A 24,020-nucleotide genomic window follows, 5' to 3' on the forward strand; every position below is an offset into this window, starting at 1 on the left:
CGCCAATTGGCCGAGCGCTGCCACGTGTCAGGAGCGAGCCCGCCCTGCCGAGCGCCTGCTGACCCCACCTCCTTTTCGTCCAATTCTGGGAGGGGCAGCGAGCAAATCCACGCCGTGCCCAGTTCTGGGCTTGGTGAAAGGCGGGATTTCTTCCTTCGGCCCAGTGGTCCCTGAATCTAGTGTAGAAAGTCTCCGGTTTTCGGCAGGGCGCGGTGGCTCACGCTTGTAATCCCAGCACTTTGGGAGGCCGAGGCGGGCGGATCACGAGGTCAGGAGATCGAGACCATCCTGGCTAACACGGTGAAACCCTGTCTCTACTAAAAATACAAAAAATTAGCCGGGTGTGGTGGCGGGCGCCTGTAGTCCCAGGTACTCGGGAGACTGAGGCAGGAGAATGGCGTGAACCCGGGAGGCGGAGCTTGCAGTGAGCCTAGATAGCGCCACTGCAGTCAGGCCTGGGCGAAAGAGCAAGAGTCCGTATCATAAAAAAAAAAAAAAAAAAAAGAAAGTCTCGGTTTTCCCGTGAAATGTGGGATCTTCCGCAGGTCTCCATATCTCTAGGCCTCAGTTTTCTCATCAGAAAAATAGGCCCTGCCTCCTCCAGAGGGTTAGGAAGAACCAAAGTGAGCTGTGGCCAGATAGAGGTGTTTGGTATGTTCTGCCCTCCTTATGGCAGGGTGCCGTGGTTTGGAGTTACAGAAGCTGAGGACCAGAGAATAATAATAAATCCTTGAAATGTGCATCAACTGATAAACAAAATGAGGTATATCCATAGGATGGCCATAAGAAGGAATGAAGTACATGCTACAATATAGATGAACCTTCAAAACAGTATGCTAAGCAAGAAGCTAGACACAAAAGGCCACGTGCTGTATGATTCCATTTATGTGAAATGTTCAGCATAGACGAACCCACAGACATGGAAAGTAGATGAATGGTTGCTAGGGGATGGGGTAATTGGAAGTGACTGCTAACAGGTGGGGAGCTTCTTTTTGGAGTGAAAAAAAGAAATGGAAACTTCTGGAATTAGTGATGATGGCTACACATTGTAAATGTACAGAAACCTCTTAATTGTACACTTTAAAATGGTTAAATGGTGGCTTTTAGCTCAATTTTTAAAAAGTTAAAAAGAAACACCTGAGCCCTTATTCCTTTGCTGAGACAAGCTATCTTTGTGACCCTTGCAACCTGAGGTGGTTGCCATGGGCCACGTTCACACAGCACTCTTGCAAGCCAGGTACCATTTTAGCACTACATGTCTGAACTTCATAATCACAATCATTGTGTGAGGTAGACACCACTATCCCATTTTTAAAAGACAAGTTAACAGGTACAGAGGTCAGGCAACCTCACCTGCAAGAAACAGGAAAAGCCAGGCCTCGGGCCTGAGCAACCTGGCTGTATCCTGAGCTCCCCTAGTGCAGAGCTTGCCTCCTGCCTTCATACAGGCCCACACTCCCCATGGAGATGCTGGGGGAAGGTATGTGACCACCAGCCCTAACACAAAGCCACACCTGATGCCCTGAACTTGGTGAGCTCGCCCCACCCTCCAGCCCCACCCTCCAGCCCCAGCTGGGCCCAAGGTTTCAGAGGCCCCTCTCTACCTTTAGCTGCCATATTTGGGTGTCTTGTCCCTACTCCTTACCCCTTTTGTTTCCTTCCATTATTAGGTGCCCTTCTTTCTCTCTGTGAGGGTCTGTACAGAACTTACCTTTGTGCCCCTCCCCACCACAGGGCTTTACACTTTGTGAATGCTACTTGGATGTTTGTTAAATGAAAATGTGATGGTAAACTATAAAGTGGATGTTTGCCTTGGGGAGAGGGAGGTGTGGCCAGTTTTCCTGTTCTCTGGTCGAAATCCATCCTTCTAAAAACTGACACTTACTAAAGTGGAAACAACCAACTACCTCTGCATCACACTGCAGCCTGATTCGGTTCACACCACCCTACAACAAAGGCAGTTTCCTCAACAACTGATGTATTTTTCATTTATTCAATCAATTTAATTTTCAAATTACACCTTAAAATGGTAGTTGGTAATTAAGACTTAGTAACTAGTTTTTTCCCTTGGTTTCTTTCTAATAGTGAATGCTTTGGTATTTGAACTATAACAATACTTGTAATAAAAATGGCCTAAGACTTATTTTTTTTGAGACAGGGTCTTGCTGTGTCATCCAGGCTGAAGTGCAGTGGTGTGATCATAGCTCACTGCAGCCTCAATCTCCTGGGCTCAAGGGATCCTCCCACCTCAGCCTTCTGAGTAGCTGGGACCACAAGTGTATGCCACCATGCCCAATTAATTTTTAAGATTTTTTGTAGAGATGGGGTCTCATTATGTTGCCCAGTCTGGTTTTGAACTCCTGGGCTCAAGCAATCCTCCTGCCTCATCCTCCCAAAGTGCTAGGATTACAGGTGTAAGCCACTGTGCCTGGCCAAATGGTATAAACTCCAAATGGAAGATGAGAAATGAGTTTTCACAAAGGGACCAAGGTAAAAGAGTGAGTGAGCTGAAATGGAGCAGCAGGCCCATATTCACATTAGGTTATCAAATGGATGCTGAGGTGGAATCTACAATTCCTAAAGGCTAGTATGGAGCTGTCAACAATACACAATACCAGAGGAATGTCAACAATACACAATGCCAGGGGAATCTTATTTGTCTTTGGGGTCAGCTTTTTTTTTTTTTTTTTTTAATATATATTTTTTGAGGCACGGTCTCTCTCTGTCATCCAGACCGGAGTGCAGTGGCATGATCATGGCTCACTGAAGCCTTGACCTCCTGGGCCCTCATGAGCTCAAATGATCCTCCTGCCTCAGCCTTCTGAGAATACAGGTGTGCACCACCACGCCCGGCTAATAAAAATATTTAGTGGGCCCTTAGCTTTAGCAAGGTTGATAGAAATTTGCTTTGTATTATTGATAGTTTAGAAGTATTTTTCATCTTCTGACTATATTTCATTATTGGAAAAGCCATATTTTTTTTGGACTGTTGTCAAATAATAATTTATTTAAAAAAAATCTCAAAACATGTTCAAACACATTCAGTAGCAAAGATCCACCATTGGCACACACATTAAGAAAGCACACACACTAGGCTTCTAGTTGGGCTAATTAAAATCTATATGGCTGGAAAGGTGGTTGGTTGTACTTAATGAAGCTTTTTTGAAGTGCAAAGCTATGCATAACAGATGCGCTTGAAAGCTGCAGAGTTTAAGACAGACTTAATTTTTCATGATTTTCCCAAAGCCAGTCATGATATTTATTTAATTTGTGGTCTTCAGGGTGCACCTGGAAGAAATACAACACACAAAGAGGCAGAGACCTTAATGTAACTTAGTCAGAAATACATTTTTTAAAATTGGCTTTTTAAATATTTGCTGGGGGACAGTACATTATGATACTATACCTAAAAGTTATAACCTTTAACCTCATGGGATTCATGAATATTTTAAGTTATACCTTATATTAAGGTAATCCCACACAGTTTACAAAGTACTGTCCAAATTACTACTCAACCATGACTTGGAGTGTGGGGTGGTGATGACATGAGTCAAGTATTAATATCTCACTTTCCAGAAGGAGGTTCTAGACCCTGAGAGGTTAAATGGATTCTCAGGTCACAGTGGATTGCTCTGATGAAGCTGGGATAGGACTGTGGTCCTTCAGTTCAGGCTTGGCCAGACCTATTGGCTGAATGCATGAGGGTGAGTCTCAAGCTGAGTGGGCAGTGTACCAGGCCACCCACCAGCTGCCAGGATACCACCAGCATGCCACAGGCTGGGCATATTCAACAGGGCTGAAGCAGGACCCAGTCACCACAAAAGTAGTCTGAGACCACTAAGAGAAACCCAATAAGCATACATTGCAGGCCCAAACCTTCCTGCTTTCCTGTAGTGGTGTACTTTTGACAGGAGGAAAACCACGTCAGGCTTAGAGATAGCACACAAATAGGGAATGATGGGAACAGGGCCAGAGGTGACAAACCACTGGAGATGAGTCAGAGGCCACGCCTCTGGACTGGTCTTTGTGGACATGGGAGTGCCTACTGATCAAAAACCCCAAAACCCGCATGCCACCCGCTTCCCCGCAGCCAGGAACACAATTGTTTGTGACTATAATAGCATTTGTATCCAATAAATAGTCTTAACCATAATGGTGGACTTATTTTGCCTCAGAGACCAAATGTGCTGAATTATGGATGGGAGTGGGCCTCACCTGCTTCCACTCATTGACACAAAAAATTCGGTAAGAGTCGTTGCCATATTTACCAATCCCATGAAGCTCAATCGGATACTTCCACTGCTTTGTCAGGTATTCATCTGAAGAATACAACATCCCACATATCAGGTCAGCTTCTAAAGACACCCTCCCAAAATGTGTGGTGATGGGGCAGGATGGAAAGAACAGCAGAAAGGGACAGGAAAGGCTCCTTCCCGGCAACCCCAGTTGTGATCACTCTTCCTTCTGAATTCCTGCAGCACCCATATCATTTGCCAATTCCTAACCACTCTTTTGTGCTGTGCTAATGAGACAGAGGCCACGTCCCTGAGGTCAAGAACTGGGCTTTCTGCTTCACTGACTTCTCCTAATTCTGCCCACATGCCTGACCCATCTTTGCTGGGCAAAGATTTATTGTTTAGGTCAGTGGGAGACTGTGGTTTGGGGAAAGTGGACTTTTTTAAACGCCTTGGGTGCTTGAGCTGAAAAACCTCCATTAATATAGTATCTGAGGACATTAAAGTTTAAGGTGTGGCTCTCTTAAATAAGCACAATGTATTATGTTTTTCCTTTGGGTATATAGGAAAATACCTGAGAACTTGACAATGGTTTTTGCCCGAAGATCGTAGAGACCAAGAGGTTTAAGAAGTTCTGACACATCTCTCCAGTCTGCGGTTCTTGCTACCTCAGCTGAAGGATACTTCTCCAGAAACTTCCAAAGCACAGGAATTGCCATTTTACCTGGGAAGTAAAAGTAACTGAATGATTACAAGACTCTAGATGGGCTGATTTCACGTTCAAGTAGTTTCTCATCTAGAAATCTCATCCAGAGGGTTTAAAAAAAAACACTGGTGAGAAGCCATTATCTGAACCAGCAACCACTTTCAGAATCAAATACCAAAACTGCTAATATATTGGGCTAATAGTCCAAATTATGCTGAAAACTGGCCTTGCATGATTAGCTTTTAAATGATTAGATCAGAAGATAATGAGAGTAGAAGCATATAGAACACAAGGTACATTCAGTGAAAAAGGTACTTTTAAACACACATGAAAGAGGGTGGAGAAATGTTAACTGATTTTCATTGATGATCAAAACGAATTTGGAAGTATAAAATAAATAAAATCTACCCCTTTATTCTAAAAGGTCTGTTGGATGTCATCTAGTCTAATTTCCTCATAGGTGAAGAGTTTAAGGGTGAAGGGGGAATGCCTTATCCCAGGTGACACACTCAAAATGGACTTTGAACCCAGGCCTCAATTCAGTGCTTTCTCCTTACCACACTGTCTCTACTAAGACAAAGATGATAATAATCCCCAAACCTGAGGTCCGATTGAGAAATATAGTAGCGATGAGAAGCTTCCATGGATCGTGAAAAAGTGTTTCTTGAATGAGATTAAAAGGTGACCGAGGAGGTGTCCATTTCTTAAAGGCTTTACGTCGTGGGGGGCTAAGAGCTAAACAAACATACTGCATCAGAATTGAAAACCCAAAATAGAATTAGAATTTGCTGTTCTGATTGGGAAAGGGATACCTTCTTTGTTGTATTTGCTGGAAAAATACAGGCTTGTTTTCCTTCTTTCTATCTGTGTTCGTGGGATGGTATCTTCTGAAAAGGAAAAGTGAACACTTTATTGACTATGGTTTAGCTTAAAGCAATATTCTGGGATGCAAATAATAATATCAACACTATTACAAAGCATGCCGGGCACTATTCTAAGCCCTTTACATAAATACCCAATTAATCCAACTAATGACCCATGAACTTGGTACTATTTTTGTCTCCACTTTACAGACAAGGACATTGAGGCACAGAGAAGCTAAGTAACTTGCTCAAGATCACACAGATACTAAGTGTCCCAGCTAAAATTCAAATCCAGACAGTCTGGCTCCTGAGTCCTCACCTTTAACCACTCTGTGACACTAGTTCTTTATGACTTATGTTCAGAGTTTATAGTATTGAAAAATTAAAGGCAGTATGGAATATTTTAAATTACGATGCATTTGAATAATGTGGCCATTAAAGTATTTTTTAGACTATTGTGAATATTTTCCTGTTAACTTCTAAATGAAAAAAGCAAGAGTCTACATATGATCCCAATTTTATAAAAAAGGGGAAACATATATAAATAAAAATACAGAAGTTAAGAATGAAATAAGCCAAAATGATATGGTTGTTGCCAAGTGCTAATTTTTCTTTCCTTCTTGTCTGTATTTTCCAAAATTTCTGCAGTGAACACTTACTTTTACGCTTACCAAAAAAAGGGATACAGACAAAACAGAATCTGCAGAAAAACCTACAATTTGAACCCTAGAGCACCTGAGACAACTACCTATTGAGAACCTCTATCTACTGGGAACCAGTGTTATCAGACTTCTCAAATTTCTAAAATCACATGTAATACTCCTTAGCCATACCCTCGCAATTTGAATATCAGTTAATAATACCTTGCATTTGTATAGCATCTTTTTCACTTCTCGTTTTACAATATTTTTGATGTGAAAAACAGGACTAGTCAGGATGGTTACCTCTATTTTACAGATGAAGTAACTAAAGCTTCTAAATTAAGCAATTGTCCCAAAATGATACTGGGATTGACTATAAACTGGAACAAGTATCCAGGTCTCCAGATAATTAGACTACTGTTTTTTCGCTATTTTAGTTTGAGTAGGTAAAGCCCAGTAGAGAGTAAAAAAAGAACGAAGGAAACTAACTACTCTGATTGCTCTGATTTGACAACTTTTTCTGTGGGCTCCTATGAATAATTACTAGTCTCCTTTATGCCAGGTTTACTTGGCAATTTCTAGCTAAGCCAATGGGTGTCTTTACTATTTCATGGACACTTAGTACTAACAGTACTTCATCTCATGTTGAGAACTAGACTCTTACCACAAAAAAAAGGTTTTAATATTTGCCCATTTTGCTAGCAATAAATCTACATAAACCTCAAAGCTTTCTTCAAGAAGCTCAGTGTTTAGGACACAGACTTATGCAGTTCTTCTGAATTCTGCAAGAATTCTTATGCAGTTCCTAGGTATATAGGCCATCTTGTGTTAAAGGCAGAGAAACTCCAGGCACAGAAAAGACATAAAATCATGGGTAGAACTGGGAACAAGAATCAAACCTAATCTCCTGCTTCACAAATTTGTCCAGGCTGTTTCCCCACAGGAGTTTAAGTAAAATTATTATTCTTTAAAGGAGTTATTCATTATACCATAATGGCATAATGAGTAACTAATACAGGGCTGCTCAAAAGGTCTCCCTCTTATCTCTTATTCACTGAGGTATTATAAAGACAAAATTGCTAAGTTCTGAATTCTGTATTAAGAGCATATTACAAATAATAGATGAACTATGTGATTATACTTTTGAATTATTTAGAGCTCTAAAGCATTTTAGAGAAGCATTACATTAAAATAGAAGATAAAAATGACTATGATATATACAAAATTAAATTGGAAGTCACACTTAGTAGTAAGTATCAGGAGGGGTGTGAAGAGAAGACACCAACTATTCTCCACTCATTTATGTATATAAGAAGCCTTCCCTAAATTTTTCACAAGTGAAGGCTTTTAATTTTCCTTCAAGTTTTAAGATTACTGGCTGGAAAGAGGATGGGAAGAAGGGAAAGCACTGCTGAGAAGGAGAGTCCCAGCTGCTGCACCAGGGAGAGATGACGGCAGTTGTTAATAGTAATACTCTCCTTTGCCATGGCATCACGACAGCAGTCAGCTGATTTTCTCTCTGCCATAGGAAACTGCTTGAATATCAGTTTAAGATAAAGTATTAGGATCAACTGGTGTCTCATATTTGGCCCTATTTCTTGGCTCTATTTTCACATCTTAACCATGTATAGGCATGAATACAAGATGCAGGATTATAAATTTCTCATCACATAATGTTTAATAGTGCTTGAAAGCACTGGACACCTTGAAATATTTTCTCACCAGTAAAGTCTTTCCTGGTTGGTGAGCAGTTGTTGTCCATTTCAGAGTCATGTTTTAAAATGTCAGTATGCAAATGTTCTTTCCTTTCCACAGCTTCTACTTTTGTTCCGATTTCTTCAGATTCTAAAAAGGTATCCTCATACTTCTTGTTGTGTTCTGAGTCTTTGGCTGAACAAAATTTGTTTATGACGCCAGAAGTTTTTTGTTCAAAACAAAAATTTGATGCTGAACTCAATGATCTTTCTTTAACAAGGCTCTTTTCTTCACTAGTCACACTGAGGGTCTCACCACATGCTCCAGCATCAGAAATACAGACAGTTCTATCAAGCTGACTTTTTTGTGCAACAGGTTCACTTTCAGCATCTGCTTTATTACACACAGATTCTCTTTTGCTGTCACTTTGAACAAAACCTGAACAGCTCTTCCTACATCCTTTTTTAGTTTTCTTAATTGGGATTCCTTTCAAAATAGTCACCTTTCCTTTGGGCTTTCTAACCTTTCTGAAGTTAACATCATCAACACCCTCATCTTCTTTCAAAAGCAAATGAGTGGAAGTAAAGTTAGAGAGTCCTCTGCTCTCCCGCAACTCTGAACTACTACTTGGCGGCATAAACACATCCTTTTTGCACTTGCTTCGGGTCCTGAGGTTCCAGTTTGAATTGTTACTTTGGTTTTGTAGATGGGATGTCAGGGCTGCCATGCTGCAGTCTTTATATCTTGACTTGATACCCCTTTTAGAAAGCACAGTAAAATCAAAATCTTCTGGCTTAAGAGAAGTCTCTCCATTTTTGTGAAGATAATTAGCAAGTGAACTTTTGGATCTGAACTTCAGTCCTTGTGGGCTAGAAAATGATATTAAAGGAAACTTACTGCTAGTAGAGAGAAGGGACTTTTAAAAGAACTGGACCACATTTCAGATTTCTAATTAATTTCCAAATGTTGCCATGGGCATCTGTCATTTAAAAATGAAAAAGAGTGATAAACGGCACTTTTAAATGGTTTCCTCTATGACAATATAAATTTATAAATATAACTAAAATGCAACATACCCGTTAACCATTCACAGTAGGAGGGACAAAATGTATGTAATTTTCCCCAAATCACTTGATGTAATTAATAGCAACATTGAAAGAATAGAATCTGCAATGGTTTTATGATAAAAATATAAAGAAGCTAAGATTCCTGCTATACTCCCACCACCTGCCCAGACAAAATCATTTGGCTGTACTATCTTTACCATCTTATATGCTTACCTGATAAAGTACACATCAAATCTTCCTGCTGTCTTCCCAAATAACCTTTGCTTCACAACTCTTTCCCATCCACATGGGACAGACTTGTGGCATTCTGTCCCTGCAGTAGCACCAAACTGAGCAGAAGCGATGGGTTCTTGTAGCAGGGGATTACATTCACTGCTTCTTTTTATCATCATTTGTTCCTCATCTTCTCCCACTCTTTCCAATTCCATAGCAACACCTTCTTTGCTGGAAAAACAAAGTCTAAGTGATTAACTTATTTAAAATTTATCTTCCACTGCCTACTCAGTTTTAATCCATGACAATGCAGGAACCACATAGATTATCCATATTAAAATGAGGGAGATTAAAGTCAGTATGGCCCAGTCTTGTGCTATGGGAGTATTTTCCTATCTTCCAAAAGCTTCCCATATCCTACAGCACAGGTTAAAAAGTGTTGGAAATCTCTGCACAACAAAAAAGTCGAGTTAGAAACTTTTCGGATTAATCACTGAGTAGGGCTATTATAAAGATTTCTGGGGGCGCTTACCATAAATTTAAGAATATGAACCAATAGCTGAGCTCTTAAGCACCAGAAAATGCTTAAATAAATCAGTGAGTTACACTGTCTTCTCTGCAGATAAATGAGGTAAAAGTTTTACATAATGTAAAATTTCTGGGAGAGAGTGTGTATCACTTTCATCAGATGTAATCCTCCAGAAGGTAAATAATTTGATACAGAATTTTTTTTTTTTTTTTGAGACAGAGTCTCGCTGTCGCCCAGGTTGGAGTGCAGTGGTGCGATCTCGGCTCACTGCAGGCTCCGCCCCCGGGGGTTCACGCCATTCTCCTGCCTCAGCCTCCCGAGTAGCTGGGACTACAGGCGCCCGCCACCTCGCCCGGCTAATTTTTTGTATTTTTTTAGTAGAGACGGGGTTTCACCGTGTTAGCCAGGATGGTCTCGATCTCCTGACCTCGTGATCCTTCCGCCTCGGCCTCCCAAAGTGCTGGGATTACAGACATGAGCCACCGCGCCCGGCCTGATACAGAATTTTTGAATTTCCTTCATTCTTTTTTTTTTTTTTTTTTTTTTTTTTTTGAGACGGAGTCTCGCTCTGTGGCCCAGGCTGGAGTGCAGTGGCGCAATCTCGGCTCACTGCAAGCTCCGCCTCCCGGGTTCACGCCATTCTCCTGCCTCAGCCTCTCCGAGTAGCTGGGACTACAGGCGCCCGCCACCACGCCCGGCTAATTTTTTGTATTTTTTTTAAAGTAGAGACGGGGTTTCACCGTGGTCTCGATCTCCTGACCTCGTGATCCGCCCGCCTCGGCCTCCCAAAGTGCTGGGATTACAAGCGTGAGCCACCGCGCCTGGCCATCTCCTCCATTCTTGATCCTCATAGTAACCTTGTTGGTACGATAAGGTTTACTCTCAATTTATTGATAAAATTGAGTGACAGAAAGGTTAAATTACTTGCAGAACAGACACCAGAACCCAAGTCTACCAAATCTTGGTCTAATACTTCTCCCCCATAATATTATTGAAAAAAGCTGGTAAGGCAAGGTGGCTCATGCCTGTAATGCTAGCACTTTGGGAGGAGGAAGTGGGAAGATCACCTGATCCCAAGAGTTTGAGACCTGCCTGGGCAGCACAGTGAGATCCTCATCTTTACAAAAAAATGAAACAACAACAACAACAACAACAACAACAAGCAGCCGGGCGTGGTGGAGCATACCTGTGGTCCCAGCTACTAAGGAGGCCCGGGTAGGAGGACTGCTTGAGTCCGGCAGGTCAAGGCTTCAGGGAGCTATGATTGTGCCACTGCACTCCAGCCTGGGTGACAGAGCCAGACCTCATCTCAAAAAAAAAAAAAAAAAAAAAACTAAACTAAAACTTCATTAAAGTTCCAATGTGTCTTCTATGATGAAAACATAATTTTAAAATTAAAAAAAGAAAAATTTCAGTAAAGTGTATCCTAATCACTAAACCACAGATTGCAAAAGGTGGATGGGTCTAGAGAGATCATTTAACCCAAGTTCTTTTCTACAAATAGGGAAACTGCAAGAACTAGAATTAGAATCAAGGTTTTCTGATGTAATTTGGAGTAAAATAATTTTGAGGAGCTGGATGGATCTTATGAAATGATATTGTTTACAATTTTAGAGATAAAGATACCGAAGCCTGGTGGAATCAGCACAAACTCTTGGAGACTGGGGCTCAAATCCCAGCTCTACCAGCTGTAAGTTTAGCAGCAAGTTACTTAACATCTCAAAGTCTCTGTAAAAGACTCTGTAAAAAGAAAGTGATGCCTCTTTCAAAGTAGTTCTTAGGATTAAATTTTGAAAAAAGTAGGTAAATCTTAACCTCCTATCACACACGTACTCTAATGACTTCCTAGGATTCTCCGACCCAAGGGGACCTCTTGCACAAAACCTCCCGGCTCCCCCCCGTCTCCCCCCCGTCTCCCCCCTCCCCGTCTCCCCTAGTCATCTTGGATGAGGAAGTCGGGCGCACCCCAGGGCTGATCCCAAAGGAAGAGCACCTGAGCTCCAGAACCTAGTAACTAAACCCGTGGGCTTCGAGGTCTCTGCCGACCCTCTGTCAAAGGTTAGAAAGGCCCACACACCGTCCACTCTCTCGATACCATTTTACAGGTGGTGAAACTGAGGCCCAAAAGGGGACAGTAACTTACCGGAGGTCACTCGGCGGTTCTGGGACCAGGCGCTCACTAGAGGTGACGGTGGGGGCAGCTCCGCGGTCCCCCAGGCTCAGACTCTCCAACCGAGTCGTGCCCATCGAGCAGGGTCCGGCTGCAGCAACGAGCCCAGCGCTGCGACGCCCGGGATGTGGGGCAGTGTAAGATGTGAAACCTCCTCAGCTCACGGCACCGGGCTGCAACCGAGGTCTGAATGCTGCAAAAGCGCCCCAGACGCCGCGGCTGCTTTTCGGCCGCCCCCTCGGCTACAGCCGCCATTTCCACGCTCCACCAATCAAATCCATTGTCGAGGAAGACGCACCGCCCCCACGCGCCCCGACCAATCGCGCGCGCTCTGGTTGCGCTGGCGCCTTAGGGGCTCCAGTTCCACCATTGCTTTTGCTGCTTTTCTCGCTTTCCCTTTCGGACATGCGCGCTCCGAGCAAGGCGCCCTCGCATTCAGCTTACCGCGCATGTACGTTGCCCGGGGTAACGCAGGTAGCCAAAGTGGCTTGTGGAGTGGCGACAGATAGTGAGGCGGTTGCCGAGACAGACGCTGAGGCGGGGAAGAGGAGCCCGAGGCGTAAGGGAAGCCGTGATGAGGGCCGTGTTGACGTGGAGAGATAAAGCCGAGCACTGGTGAGGAGCGGGGCGGTCCGCGAAGAGCGGGAGGTCGAGTCCCCGCGGGTACTGCGCGAGCCGCTGCAGCGTGTTTGAGGGGGGCAGCGGGCTTGCTGCCTGGGCCGAGGGCACTGAACCCCGGCCTGGGAGACTGCAGGGTCGCCCTCCCGCCCCTTGGCGGTTGGAGAAACTCCCGAGGGTTGGAGAGCGGCAAAGGGAGGTGCCGCGCCTGAGGTAGTGGCCAGTGGAGGCGGCTTTTCCCTCACGGTCTGGCCTTGTCGCTGCCTTGGATTCATCTCACACCCACGACACAGCACGAAGCTGCTCAAGCTTCACAGTTCTTGCCACATCCACATAGTACCCATACTCTTGTTTTCTTGACGTTTTTCTCTAAATTGTCTCATTTAATTATGATTTCACATTTTACAAGGAAACTTTATTACTCCATTTATGAAAACCAGTGTCACTTGCTCTAAGTGTTAAGATAAAATCAGCGTCGCTTGCTCTAAGTGTAAAAGTAAAACTTAAAGTAGGGAGAAACAAAACTGAACAAGCTGTAGCTAGTTATTGTTGCCAGGGAGCCTTTAAACCTGAGATCTCGTTTCTCTAAAACTGGAGATTGGCAGGTATGATCAGAGAGGTGCTCAAAATGAGCATCAAACACAAGCTCTCCTAATTGGGAAGTTTGAAAAAGAATTGAAGGGGAATGATTTTGTCACCTTTTGATTCAGTTATTTAATGTCCTATTCCATTGTTACCTCCTAAATCTATAACATAGCAATCTGTTTTGTCATATCCTTACTTATGGGATAGGTCTTGGCCTGACTTTGAAAATCATTCAGCATTGTTGTGAAGCCTCTGTTCTGGCCACTGGAGCAGGTTACTTGTCTTTGGTTCTGTCCTTTCTGAGATCTTTCTCTGTGTAAAGCATACCGTCTCTCCTCATCTCACACGGAAATCCTGAACACCCTTCAAGGCTCACGTTGGAGACGGGTCCTCTCTTTTGTTTTTGGCTCTAGTGGTAGCTGACACTATGTGCCAGGTGCTGGCTAAGCACTTCATATCCTTTATCTCGTTGTCTCTTCACCACTCTCTGAGGTAGGTACTATAATTTCCTCTATTTTATGTATGAGGAAACTGAAGCCCAGAGAGGGTGGATAATTTGCCAACGTCACACAGTGAGGGGTGGAGCCAGCTTTCAAGCTCAGGTCTTCCTCACTCCAACATCAATGCTCTCAGCCACTACATTAATTTTTCCTTATATTACAGACGTGGCAAACTCAAATGTCTGCAGGAGACAGGTAGGTAACATAAATGGGAGATGTTTATTTGCATCTTAAACACTAGGAATTGTATGTTTTCCCTAGGAATAGTCTTGTATTCTGTACCCCATTTTTCTTGAAACACAGCCCTATCAGTGAATCTTTCATTTGTACTTTTAATAGAGATTTGAGTTTTAAAAAATCATTTTACTTTTAACTTTATTATAAACGTACCTATAGCACAAGCTGATGATAGCTGGCAACTGAACATTTGGCTTCAATGTCAGAGTAATAGAGTGTGGCAAACTGCAGAGCTCATGCTCAGCCTAAAAGGGGCAGCTGCTGCTCAGCTCCTGCCAATTACCACCATGCAGGAATTTGGTCTAGTGTGCTCAGCTCTTCCTGTTTTTACCAGAAGCTGGGAATCTGGGTTTTTATGTGAAATAGCCTAATTTTTAAATGTTAGCATCTTTGAAAAAAAAAAACAAAACAAAACACTGTCGGCCAAATAAAACATTTGCTGGCCAAATGCAGCCTGATTTGCTCTGTTTTCAACCCCTGGCACAGAATTTTGTTCATTTCTCTCTTGTGGTACTTTCAGAGTCTGTTGAGCGTAAGAGTTAATTTTTTAAATCTGTTTATTTCAGAAGTCTAATAAACCCGTTAAAGGCAATGGCTATGTCGTACTCATTTCCAAATTATTCTAGAGCCTAGTCAGGTCAGTGGTTGTTGTTACTATGGATAGTAACAAAATACTAGATATATATAAAATGAAATACTGTGGGTAGATGTATTCATACATGAATGAATAAGTGAGTGAATGAATGATGAATAAAGATTGGTTGTCTGGTTTTTGGCCCATTACAGGTTTGAGACAACCTATTAGGATAAGGGATGTAGGGGTTCTATAGACCATCAATCCTGATGGCTGCTAGATATACCAGCTGATAGCCCAGAATGAAAACAAAACAAAAAACTAAAAAAAAAAAAAAAAAAAAGATAGTAGAACTAAAAAAAATCCTAGATGTCAAAGATTAGTCCTCCACATCCAAATCAGCCATTGTCTCTCGGTCTGCTCCTTTGCTTCTATTTTAACCCTCATATAGCAGCAGGAACTCTCTTTTTTTACGACCTCCTGCTGTGATCCTGTTACTCTACTTCTCATAAACCTAGAGTGATTCCCAATTACTTTCCATGTCAAATTGTGCGTTTTGCTAGAGGGTCCTCCTGACCCTCCTCCCCATCAGGCTTGCAACATTTAAATTTGTACTTTTAGGTTGAGCTGAAAACTCTATTTTTCTACCCGAAGATCCTTCCCAAATGCTCCCTTACTCTATGGACTCCCTAGTTTTCTCCTTTAAATGCACAGCTCCAGGTTCATCTCAACCAGGATGCCTTATTAGGCTAGCCCACTGTATTCCAATCAGGCTAGCATCTGCTATAACTCTCCATTCATGCCAGCTAGTATTTACTGAGTACTTGCTATAGGCCACATGTCTTTATATGTGTTATCATGTTTAATCTCTACAACATGTGAGGTTGGAATTTTTATCTCATTTAAAGATGAAGAAATTGAGATTTAATGAGGTGACATAAGTTACCTAAGATTACAAAATGAAAGTGGGGCAGGGTCAGATTATGCAGGAGTTGGAGAGGCACTGTGGGACATCGGTTTATAGTGAGGTGGGTGCAGGGTTGTCAGAGGACAATTTGCAGGATTCCTCTGTATCTCTGCAATAGAATCTGACAGTGTGTCTTTTGACAATGTATCTCTTTTATGAAAAGAGGCAGGTGGAGAGAGAACCATCCTACAGTAGAACAGACTGCCTGCAAATGAGTGAGCTCCCAGCCCTGGAGTGTTCAAGCAGGGGCTAGATGGCCATCTATAAGGAATTCTTGCCCTTATAGATGGACTGCATGACAAGGTCTAGAGTCCTTTCCAATTCTGAGTTTCTGGTGATTTCATAATTATATTTATTATGTGTCTAGGACAGTGCCATGCACTGTGGGTCCACAAATATATAGAACATGGCCAATGCTCTCAAATTGTGTATGACTATAATTAAAGGGGCAAGGCAAGATAGTATCTAACACAATGTAAAGAAGACTGTATAAGTCAGAGCTAAACTGAAATGTACAGATTCTAAGTACATTAAGAGTTTAGGGCAAATCAGACATATATATTATATTTTAGGAAGGCAAATTTCAAGATATTCAGAGAAAATGAATTTTTATATGTAAGAGGAAGATAGTTCAGGCTTGGCTCAAATGAGACATTCAGAAATGATTTTGTGATAATTCAACCCAAAATGACCCTTATGAAGAAGAGGTCACACAGGAGCCACTTTGATGAGCTCATGTGTACAAGGCAGAAAGGAAGCCACATACCAAGAATGACTATAGATAAGAGGTGCAGACACTGCTCCAACATCTAATAATCCACCATAGCAATCCACAAGTGTCAGGTGCTTTGCATAGACTGGCTTGTGCACTCCATGAGTAGGAGGCTACCTCTCTATCCTTGTTTTGTAGGTGACAATGAAAGCTCAAATAGGAGATCAGCTTTTCTGGCCCCACGTCCCCCCTACTTTTTATTCCACCATTCTGCTTCTCCTCAAAATGTGAAATGTGCCAAGGCTCAGAGGAAGAAAGCATAAGAAACAAGGAAGGCCCAGGTCTGTTACCACATAATGGTGAGGAAGCTGAAAAACTCAGGGCTTCAGTTTGCCCAGCTGGAAAGAGTGTGATAATCATCCTTGTTCCAGCTTCTTTATCAGCCAGCTCTGTGACAAGGAGCAAACAACTTGCCTGTCTGTACTTTAGTTTCCTCATTGGTAAAATTGGGGCAGTGGTGCCTGTCCTGTCTACTACATTATGTTTTCGTAAGGATCAAATAAGATAATGTAAGTTTACATTTTTTTTTTTTTTTTTTTGAGACAGAGTCTCGCTCTGTTGCCAGGCTGGAGTGCAGTGGTGCAATCTCGGCTCACTGCAAGCTCTGCCTCCCAGGTTCAAGCCATTCTCCTGCCTCAGCCTCCGGAGTAGCTGGGACTACAGGTGTGCGCCACCACGCCCAGCTAATTTCTGTATTTTTAGTAGAGATAGGGTTTCACCATGTTGGCCAGGATGGTCTCCATCTCTTGATCTCGTGATCCGCCCGCCTCGGCCTCCCAAAGTGCTAGGATTACAGGCGTAAGCCACCATGTCTGGCCAAGTTTACACTCTTTAACAATTCTTAAATATTGAATAACTGTGAAGAGTTATTAAAGGAGGCATCAGGTCAACAGAGCCATGTTAAAAGCTTTCTGAATTCTTCATGTAATGCCTTAAGTAGGTAATAATACCTTTTTTTTGACATACGTTAACAATGATAATGGCAGCCACATAGCGTAATGGTTAAAACATGGGCTTCAGGCCAGATTGCCTAGGTTTGAGGCCGGATGCGGTGGCTCACACTTAAAATCCCAGCACTTTGGGAGGCTGAGGCGGATGGATCACTTGAGGTCAGGAGTTTGAGACCAGCCTGGCCAACATGGTGAAACCCTGTCTCTACTAAAAATACAAAAATGACCCGGGTGTGGTGGCAGGCACCTGTCATCCCAGCTACCCAGGAGGCTAAGGCAGGAGAATCGATTGAAACTGGGAGGCAGAGGTTGCTGTAAGCCGAGATCCCGCCACTGCACTCCAGCCTGGGTGACAGAGCAAGACTCCACCTCAAAACAAAAACAAAACAACAGATTGCCTTGGTTCGAATCCTGGCTCCATTCCCATTCAGTAGCACTTTATTTTCAGGCGAGTTATTTAACTTCTCTGCACCATAGTTTTCTCATCTGTGAAACAGTATACAGTTGTTTGGAGGTTAACATGAGTTAATACATGTAAAGATTTAAACTGTATCTGGCATACACAATAATAAATGTGTTCAATAAATGTTAGTCACTGTTAATAAAATGTGAAGGATAACAGATTTGACATACTCGGCAGTAATTCAAGGGAGCAGAAGGCAGCATGGCACGTTAATTACAAGCACAGACTCTAGAGTCAGACCTGAGTTGAAATCCTGGCCCTTGCACTTGCTAGTTGTGTGACATCAGGCAAACTACTTGACCTCTCTGAGCCATGGTATCCTCATCTACAAAACAGAGTAATAATTCCTACCTCACAGAATTATTGTGGAGATGAAATAAAATAATGCATTTTAAGAGCTCAGCAGGTGCTGTCTGGAATAAGAGTTTGAAGTACTGGCCAGGCGCGGTGGCTCACGTCTGTAATCCCAGCACTTTGGGAGGCCGAGGCGGGCGGATCACTAGGTCAGGTGATCAAGACCATGGTGAAACCCCGTCTCTACTAAAAATACAAAAAATTAGCTGGGCACAGTGGCGGGCGCCTGTAGTCCCAGCTACTCGGGAGGCTGAGGCGGGAGAATAGCGTGAACCCAGGAGGCGGAGCTTGTAGTGAGCCGAGATTGCGCCACTGCACTCCAGCCTGGGCGACAGAGCGAGACTCCGTCTCAAAAAAAAAAAAAAAAAAAAAAAAAGAGTTCGAAATACTGTCATTTAGAGTGTACTTTTAGGTTACTGACAAAAGCTTGATTTTTAGATTACTGGTATAAACCAAAAATAAAATTCGGAGCCCCCCAACCATCTGAATGGATTTCCTTCTCAGCCAGGGCTCTTTTAAAATATAACCTGAGAGACTGTTTCAGGCCATGATGGGAAATGGGGGTCAAACATGCCTCGGTATACCTCTCTGGCATTAACATCAACACAGGCTTTAAGTATGATAAGAAACATTATATAAACTCTCCTCTCTAAAGCCTAGTACCTCAAGGCTTCCTCTGCAAACAGTAACTTGGGTTGCCACAATCCTTTATCTTAACCCAGGCATTCCCTTCTGTTGAACCTAGGTTTTTTTTTTTTTTTTTTTTGAGACTCACTCTGTCGCCCAGGCTGGAGTGTAGTGGTGCGATCTCAGCTCACTGCAAGCTCCGCCTTCCGGGTTCACGCCATTCTCCTGCCTCAGCCTCCCGAGTAGCTGGGACTACAGGTGCCCGCCACCATGCTTGGCTAATTTTTTGTATTTTTAGTAGAGACGGGGTTTCACCGTGTTAGCCAGGATGGTCTCAATCTCCTGACCTTGTGATCCACCCACCTAGGCCTCCCAAAGTGCTGGGATTACAGGCGTGAGCCACCGCACCTGGCCAACCCTAGGTCTTTAGATAAGCTCAACCAATTCTCAGAAAAATTTTAAATCAACCTATAAGCTGGAAGCCCCCTGCTTCAAGTTGTTCCATCTTTCTGGACCAAACCACTACATTTCTTAAATGTATTTGATTGAAGTCTCATGTTTCACTAAAATGTATCAAACCAAGCTGCACCCTGACCACCTTGGGCACATGTTCTCAGGACCACCTGAGGTCTGTGTCATGGGCTGTGGTCACTCATATTTGGCTCAGAATAAATCTCTTCAAATATTTTACAGAGTTTGATTTTTTGTTGACACTGGCAAGTTTATCCCATGCTAAACTTTTGCTATAGGTTGGGTTTTGTTTTTTTTGTTGTTGTTTTTTGTGTGTTTTGTTTTGTTTTTAGCAACTTCAGTAGTAACCTTAACAATAGTCTGTTTTGACAGTGCTTAACAGGTTTTTGACACATTCTTACTAGAGTCACCTGAACCAATGAAATCCTCTGCCTGGGGCATTTGAAAAATCTTTATAATATGGCTCTAGCCCATTTTTCTAGCCTCATTTCTCCCTGTTCTAGCAACATCTTGCACATAGCCAGATGTTTCAGTCAAATTAAATTATTTTGATTACTTGTGTTGACAAGAAGAGTCAAACTGCAAAATATTTTAAGAGATTTATTCTGAGCCTAATATGAGTGACCACAGCCAGTGACACAGCCCTCAGGAGGTCCACAGAACATGTGCCCATGGTGGTTGGGGTGCAGGTTGGGAAGGCATGAGACATCAATCAGAAATACATTGGTTTGGTCCAGAAAGGCGGGACAACTCAAAAGTGAGGGCTTCCAGGCTATAGGTAAATTTAAACATTTTCTGGCTGACAATTGGTTGAGTTTGTTTAAAGACTTGGGATCAACATAAAGGAACGTCTGGGTTAAGATAAAGGATTGTGGAGACCCATGTTCTTATTTGCAGAGGAAGCCTTAGGGTACTGCGCTTCAGAGAGAATAGGTTGTAAAATGTTTCTTCTCCCCCTGCAAAACAGAGTCTTGCTGTCACCCAGGCTGGAGTGCAGTGGTGCAATCTCGGCTCACTGCAACCTCTGTCTTCCGGGTTCAAGCAATTCTCCTGCCTCAGCCTCCCAAGTAGCTGGGATTACAGGCGCCTGCCACCACGCCTGGCTAATTTTTGTATTTTTAGTTGAGACAGGGTTTCACCATGTTGGCCAGGCTGGCCTCAAACTCCTGACCTCATGATCCGCTCGCCTTGGCCTCCCAAAATGCTGGGATTACAGGCATGAGCCACTGCACCCAGCCTAAAATGTTTATCATGCTGGGCGCGGTGGCTCACGCTTGTAATCCCAGCACTTTGGGAGGCCAAGGCGGGCGGATCACGAGGTCAGGAGATCGAGACCACGGTGAAACTCCGTCTCTACTAAAAAATACAAAAAATTAGCCGGGCGTGGTGGCGGGCGCCTGTAGTCCCAGCTACTCGGAGAGGCTGAGGCAGGAGAATGGCGTGAACCCGGGAGGCGGAGCTTGCAGTGAGCCGAGATTGCGCCACTGCACTCCAGCCTGGGCGACAGAGCAAGACTCCGTCTCAAAAAAAAAAAAAAAAAAAAATGTTTATCATACTTAAAGTCTGTGTTGATGTTAATGCCGGAGAGGTACAATGAGGCATGTCAGAGGCCCACTTCCCGTCATGGCCTGAAACAGTCTCTCAGGTTAAATTTTAAAAGAGCCCTGGTTGAGGAGGCAGTCCATTCAGATGGTTGGGGGGCTTACAATTTTATTTATGGTTTACACTTGCTATTTCTCACTTTCATGTCTTTGCTTGTTTTATTTTCTCTGCCTGAAATGTCCTCTACCCAGTGTCTTCCTCCATGTTTCAAAAGCCCTACCTTTTTCAAATATCTTCTTCATGAATCTTTTTCTGATCCTCTCCTCAAATTAAAATACTGTTGAAGCGGCGTCATTGTCTGGGGTAAATATCCGAGATTTGTTGTTTCAACAGCAATGGAAAACTAGGACACGGACACACCAGAATGAGGTTATGAGTGGAAGTTTAACAGGCAAAAGAAAGAGAAGAGCTCTCTGCAGCTGAAGTGTTCTCGAAAAAATGAGTTGCCACCTCTGTGGTGAAATGCAGGTTTTATAGATAAGCTTGAGGAGGTGGTGTCTGATTTGCATATGGCACAAAAGATTGGTTGGATTGGTGTTCATTTGCATAACTTTCGAAAAACTGGTTAGGGCTAGGTGTGTCGTTTGCATAGGGTGTGAAAAACTGGCCACCCCCACCCTAATCTTTTATTATGCAGATGGTTATTTACGTGGCCAGCGCCATGTTGCTTGTTTCTTTACTGTACACGTGGTGACAAAGGGAGGACAGAACCTCCATGTTGAACATACCTGGCCCCCAGGTAGCCTTTTTCTATTGGCACAGCTGCCGGCATTCACCAGTGCAAGCTTCCAGCTTGCCTTTTATTTATTTATTTATTTATTTTGAGACGGAGTCTTCCTCTGTCGCCCAGACTGGAGTGCAGTGGCATGATCTTGGCTCGCTGCAACCTCTGCCTCCTGTGTTCTAGTGATTCTCCTGCCTCAGCCTCTCGAGTAGCTGGGATTACAGGCGCCCTCCACCATGCGCAGCTAATTTTTGTATTTTTAGTAGAGACGAGGTTTCACCATATTGGCCAGGCTGATCTCGAACTCCTGACCTCAAGTCTTCCTCCTGCCTTGGCCTCCCAGAGTGCTGGGATTACAGGCGTGAGCCGCTGCGCCCGGCCTCAGCTTGCCTATCTATGTTTGCAGCTCGATTTTTCAGGCTGTTCTTTGTTAGAAAAAAATAATTTCTTGGGCTGCTTTTTATTAAAAGGGAAGTTCTGCTGCGGACTCTTTTACCCTCACTATCTGGCTAAATAATTTCTTTCTAGCTCCTGTGTCACTGCGTCTTCCTCCTTCGAATCCTGTTTTCATGTATCTCTTAAAGCCTTTATCAGAGTACTGTTCTGTATTTCATCCAATCTAATAGGTCATTGATTATAAAATACCATTGTTTTGTGTATCAGTAAGAAAGCAAAAAATGCTGCCAGTTACACTGAAACATCATCAATTATAAGACACATCCTAACCTCAGAGGTGAGAAAATGTGAAAAAAAAAAGTAAGCTTTAGAATTGATGACATATGGTAGTTCTTTGTGAAAGTGTCTGATTCACACCTTTTCACTGGATAGTAATTTCCCTAAGGGGAGGGAGGGATTATGATCCGTTCATATCTGTTGGTGCCTAGCACCTAAGAGGGACTCAGTAAGTATCTGTGGATTTACTGGCCCTTACACATTCTCTCATGTTGTCTAGCCTTTATGGTATTATGAGAAGAGTTAATACCCTCAAAAATTTGACCCTTTGAATAATTTCTTGTGTCTGGCTTCTGGACAAGAGGAAATCAGGACAAAGAGCTAACTACTGAGTGGATCATGATTGAATGGGCTGCTGTGGTGTGGCGGTTGAATGGAATTTGCAACAAATGCAATTCTTAGTCATTCTTTTTCTTCTCAGTACACACACAGTGTTTCTTAATGGAAATAAAGTTTACTTTCCTGGCCGTTAGCAGACTTCATCATTTTGGTTCCTAATTGTCTTTTTGCCTTGTCTTCTGTTCAGTATAAATGACATCGCATTTAAGCCTGATGGAACTCAACTGATTTTGGCTGCCGGAAGCAGATTACTGGTAGGATTTTGTCTTAGTTTCCTCTTAAAGTGCTTCCCTAACCTCCCTCTTGTGAGTACTCTGAAATTTTACCCCCTTTTTTTTTTGAGATTAAAAAGGCAAGGGTGGAAAAACCTTCTCTATTACTTTTTAATAGGGATGGAAATGGGCTATTTAAAACAGGCAAGTAAACTATCAGATAAGAACCTGTGAACAATACCTCCTTTGGGGTCATTAATCTTTCCCCTTTTACTTCGAGACACCCATGAAAGAGTTGAAAACAATCACAATGGCTTTGAAACTGGACTGGTGTCAGTTTACATTTTGTCCCCCAGAAAAATTCAAGCAACAGGACTGAATGTGTTCTGTCCATGAAAAGTCAGATAGCCTGACCCCAACTTTTAGGCATTGGCCTATCTAAACAATTCCATATGGATGTTGTCCTATTTTTCACATTTTCAAATAACATAAGCTCCCTCTGGAACCTATCCAGGTATATAAAAGTAATTTTCAGAGAACCCCTTATGTTTGACCAAAAATCCTTTGTATGATCTCTCTTTCTGTCTAAGTCTACTTCCTCTTCTCTGTTGTCTCTAGATATGCAGACTGATTAATCTCCATTCTTTGTATGGTTAACTACATAATCTTAAAACGTGGTTAAATTGTTCTGCAGACTTCTCTCCAGTGTAAACAATCCAAATTCTATTAGTTTTTCTACATAGGTTATCTTCTCCAACACTCTAACCATTTCAGAAAGTTTCCACTTGATTTCTCAGATGGTGTGTGTGTGTGTGTGTGTGTGTGTGTTTTGAGACAGAGTCTGGCTCTGTCGCCCAGGCTGGAGTGCAGTGACGCGATCTCGGCTTACTGCAAGCTCCACCTCCCGGGTTCACACCATTCTCCTGCCTCAGCCTCCCGAGTAGCTGGGACTACAGGCGCCTGCCGCTACGCTCGGCTAATTTTTTATATTTTTAGTAGAGACGGGGTTTCTCCGTGTTAGCCAGGATGGTCTCGATCTCCTGACCTCGTGATCCACCCGCCTCGGCCTCCCAAAGTGCTGCGATTACAGACGTGAGCCACCGCGCCCGGCCAGATGGTGTTTTTTTTTTTTTTTTTTTTGAGACGGAGTCTTGCTCTGTCGCCCAGGCTGGAG

The 24,020-nt window shown here is 43.0% G+C and overlaps 2 protein-coding genes across 8 annotated transcripts in view; one reads left to right on the top strand and one right to left on the bottom strand.

Annotated features, from left to right (window-relative positions):
- Positions 1-2,975: 2,975 nt before the first annotated feature.
- Positions 2,976-12,413, bottom strand: MBD4 (methyl-CpG binding domain 4, DNA glycosylase). Of its 2 annotated transcripts, none has more exons than XM_030802150.1 (8): positions 12,093-12,413; positions 9,421-9,651; positions 8,168-9,009; positions 5,754-5,828; positions 5,542-5,676; positions 4,810-4,959; positions 4,269-4,319; positions 2,976-3,288 (listed from the first exon to the last, which is right to left on the bottom strand). In XM_030802150.1, the coding sequence occupies exons 1-8, from the start codon at positions 12,194-12,196 to the stop codon at positions 3,278-3,280; spliced, it is 1,599 nt and encodes a 532-aa protein (XP_030658010.1). In that variant the 5' UTR covers positions 12,197-12,413; the 3' UTR covers positions 2,976-3,277. The 2 variants fall into 2 exon arrangements, with proteins under 2 accessions (XP_030658010.1, XP_003265079.2); XM_003265031.4 differs by having other exon boundaries at positions 4,216-4,319.
- Positions 12,399-24,020, top strand: part of IFT122 (intraflagellar transport 122) — an 80,945-nt gene continuing 69,323 nt past the window's right edge. For 4 of the 6 annotated variants that reach the window (XM_030802143.1, XM_030802144.1, XM_030802146.1 and 1 more), the window contains exons 1-2: positions 12,399-12,734; positions 22,822-22,888. In XM_030802143.1, coding sequence (XP_030658003.1) covers positions 12,694-12,734; positions 22,822-22,888 — 108 coding nt within the window. In that variant the 5' untranslated portion in view covers positions 12,399-12,693. The remainder of the gene's footprint in view (positions 12,735-22,821; positions 22,889-24,020) is intronic. The other 2 variants (XM_030802148.1, XM_030802149.1) reach the window with 2 other exon arrangements.

The sequence above is a fragment of the Nomascus leucogenys genome, chromosome 21 (genome assembly GCF_006542625.1).
Source record: "Nomascus leucogenys isolate Asia chromosome 21, Asia_NLE_v1, whole genome shotgun sequence".
NCBI classification, from domain to species: Eukaryota; Metazoa; Chordata; class Mammalia; order Primates; family Hylobatidae; genus Nomascus; species Nomascus leucogenys.

Coding starts and splice junctions, on each gene's coding strand:
- MBD4 (XM_003265031.4), bottom strand. CDS start 12,196: ATGGGCACGACTCGGTTGGAGAGTCTGAGCCTGGGGGACCGCGGAGCT. Junction 9,652..12,092: donor GAACCGCCGAGTGACCTCCG/GTAAGTTACTGT, acceptor TTGTTTTTCCAG/CAAAGAAGGTGTTGCTATGG. Junction 4,320..4,809: donor AACCATTGTCAAGTTCTCAG/GTATTTTCCTAT, acceptor TGTATTCTTCAG/ATGAATACCTGACAAAGCAG.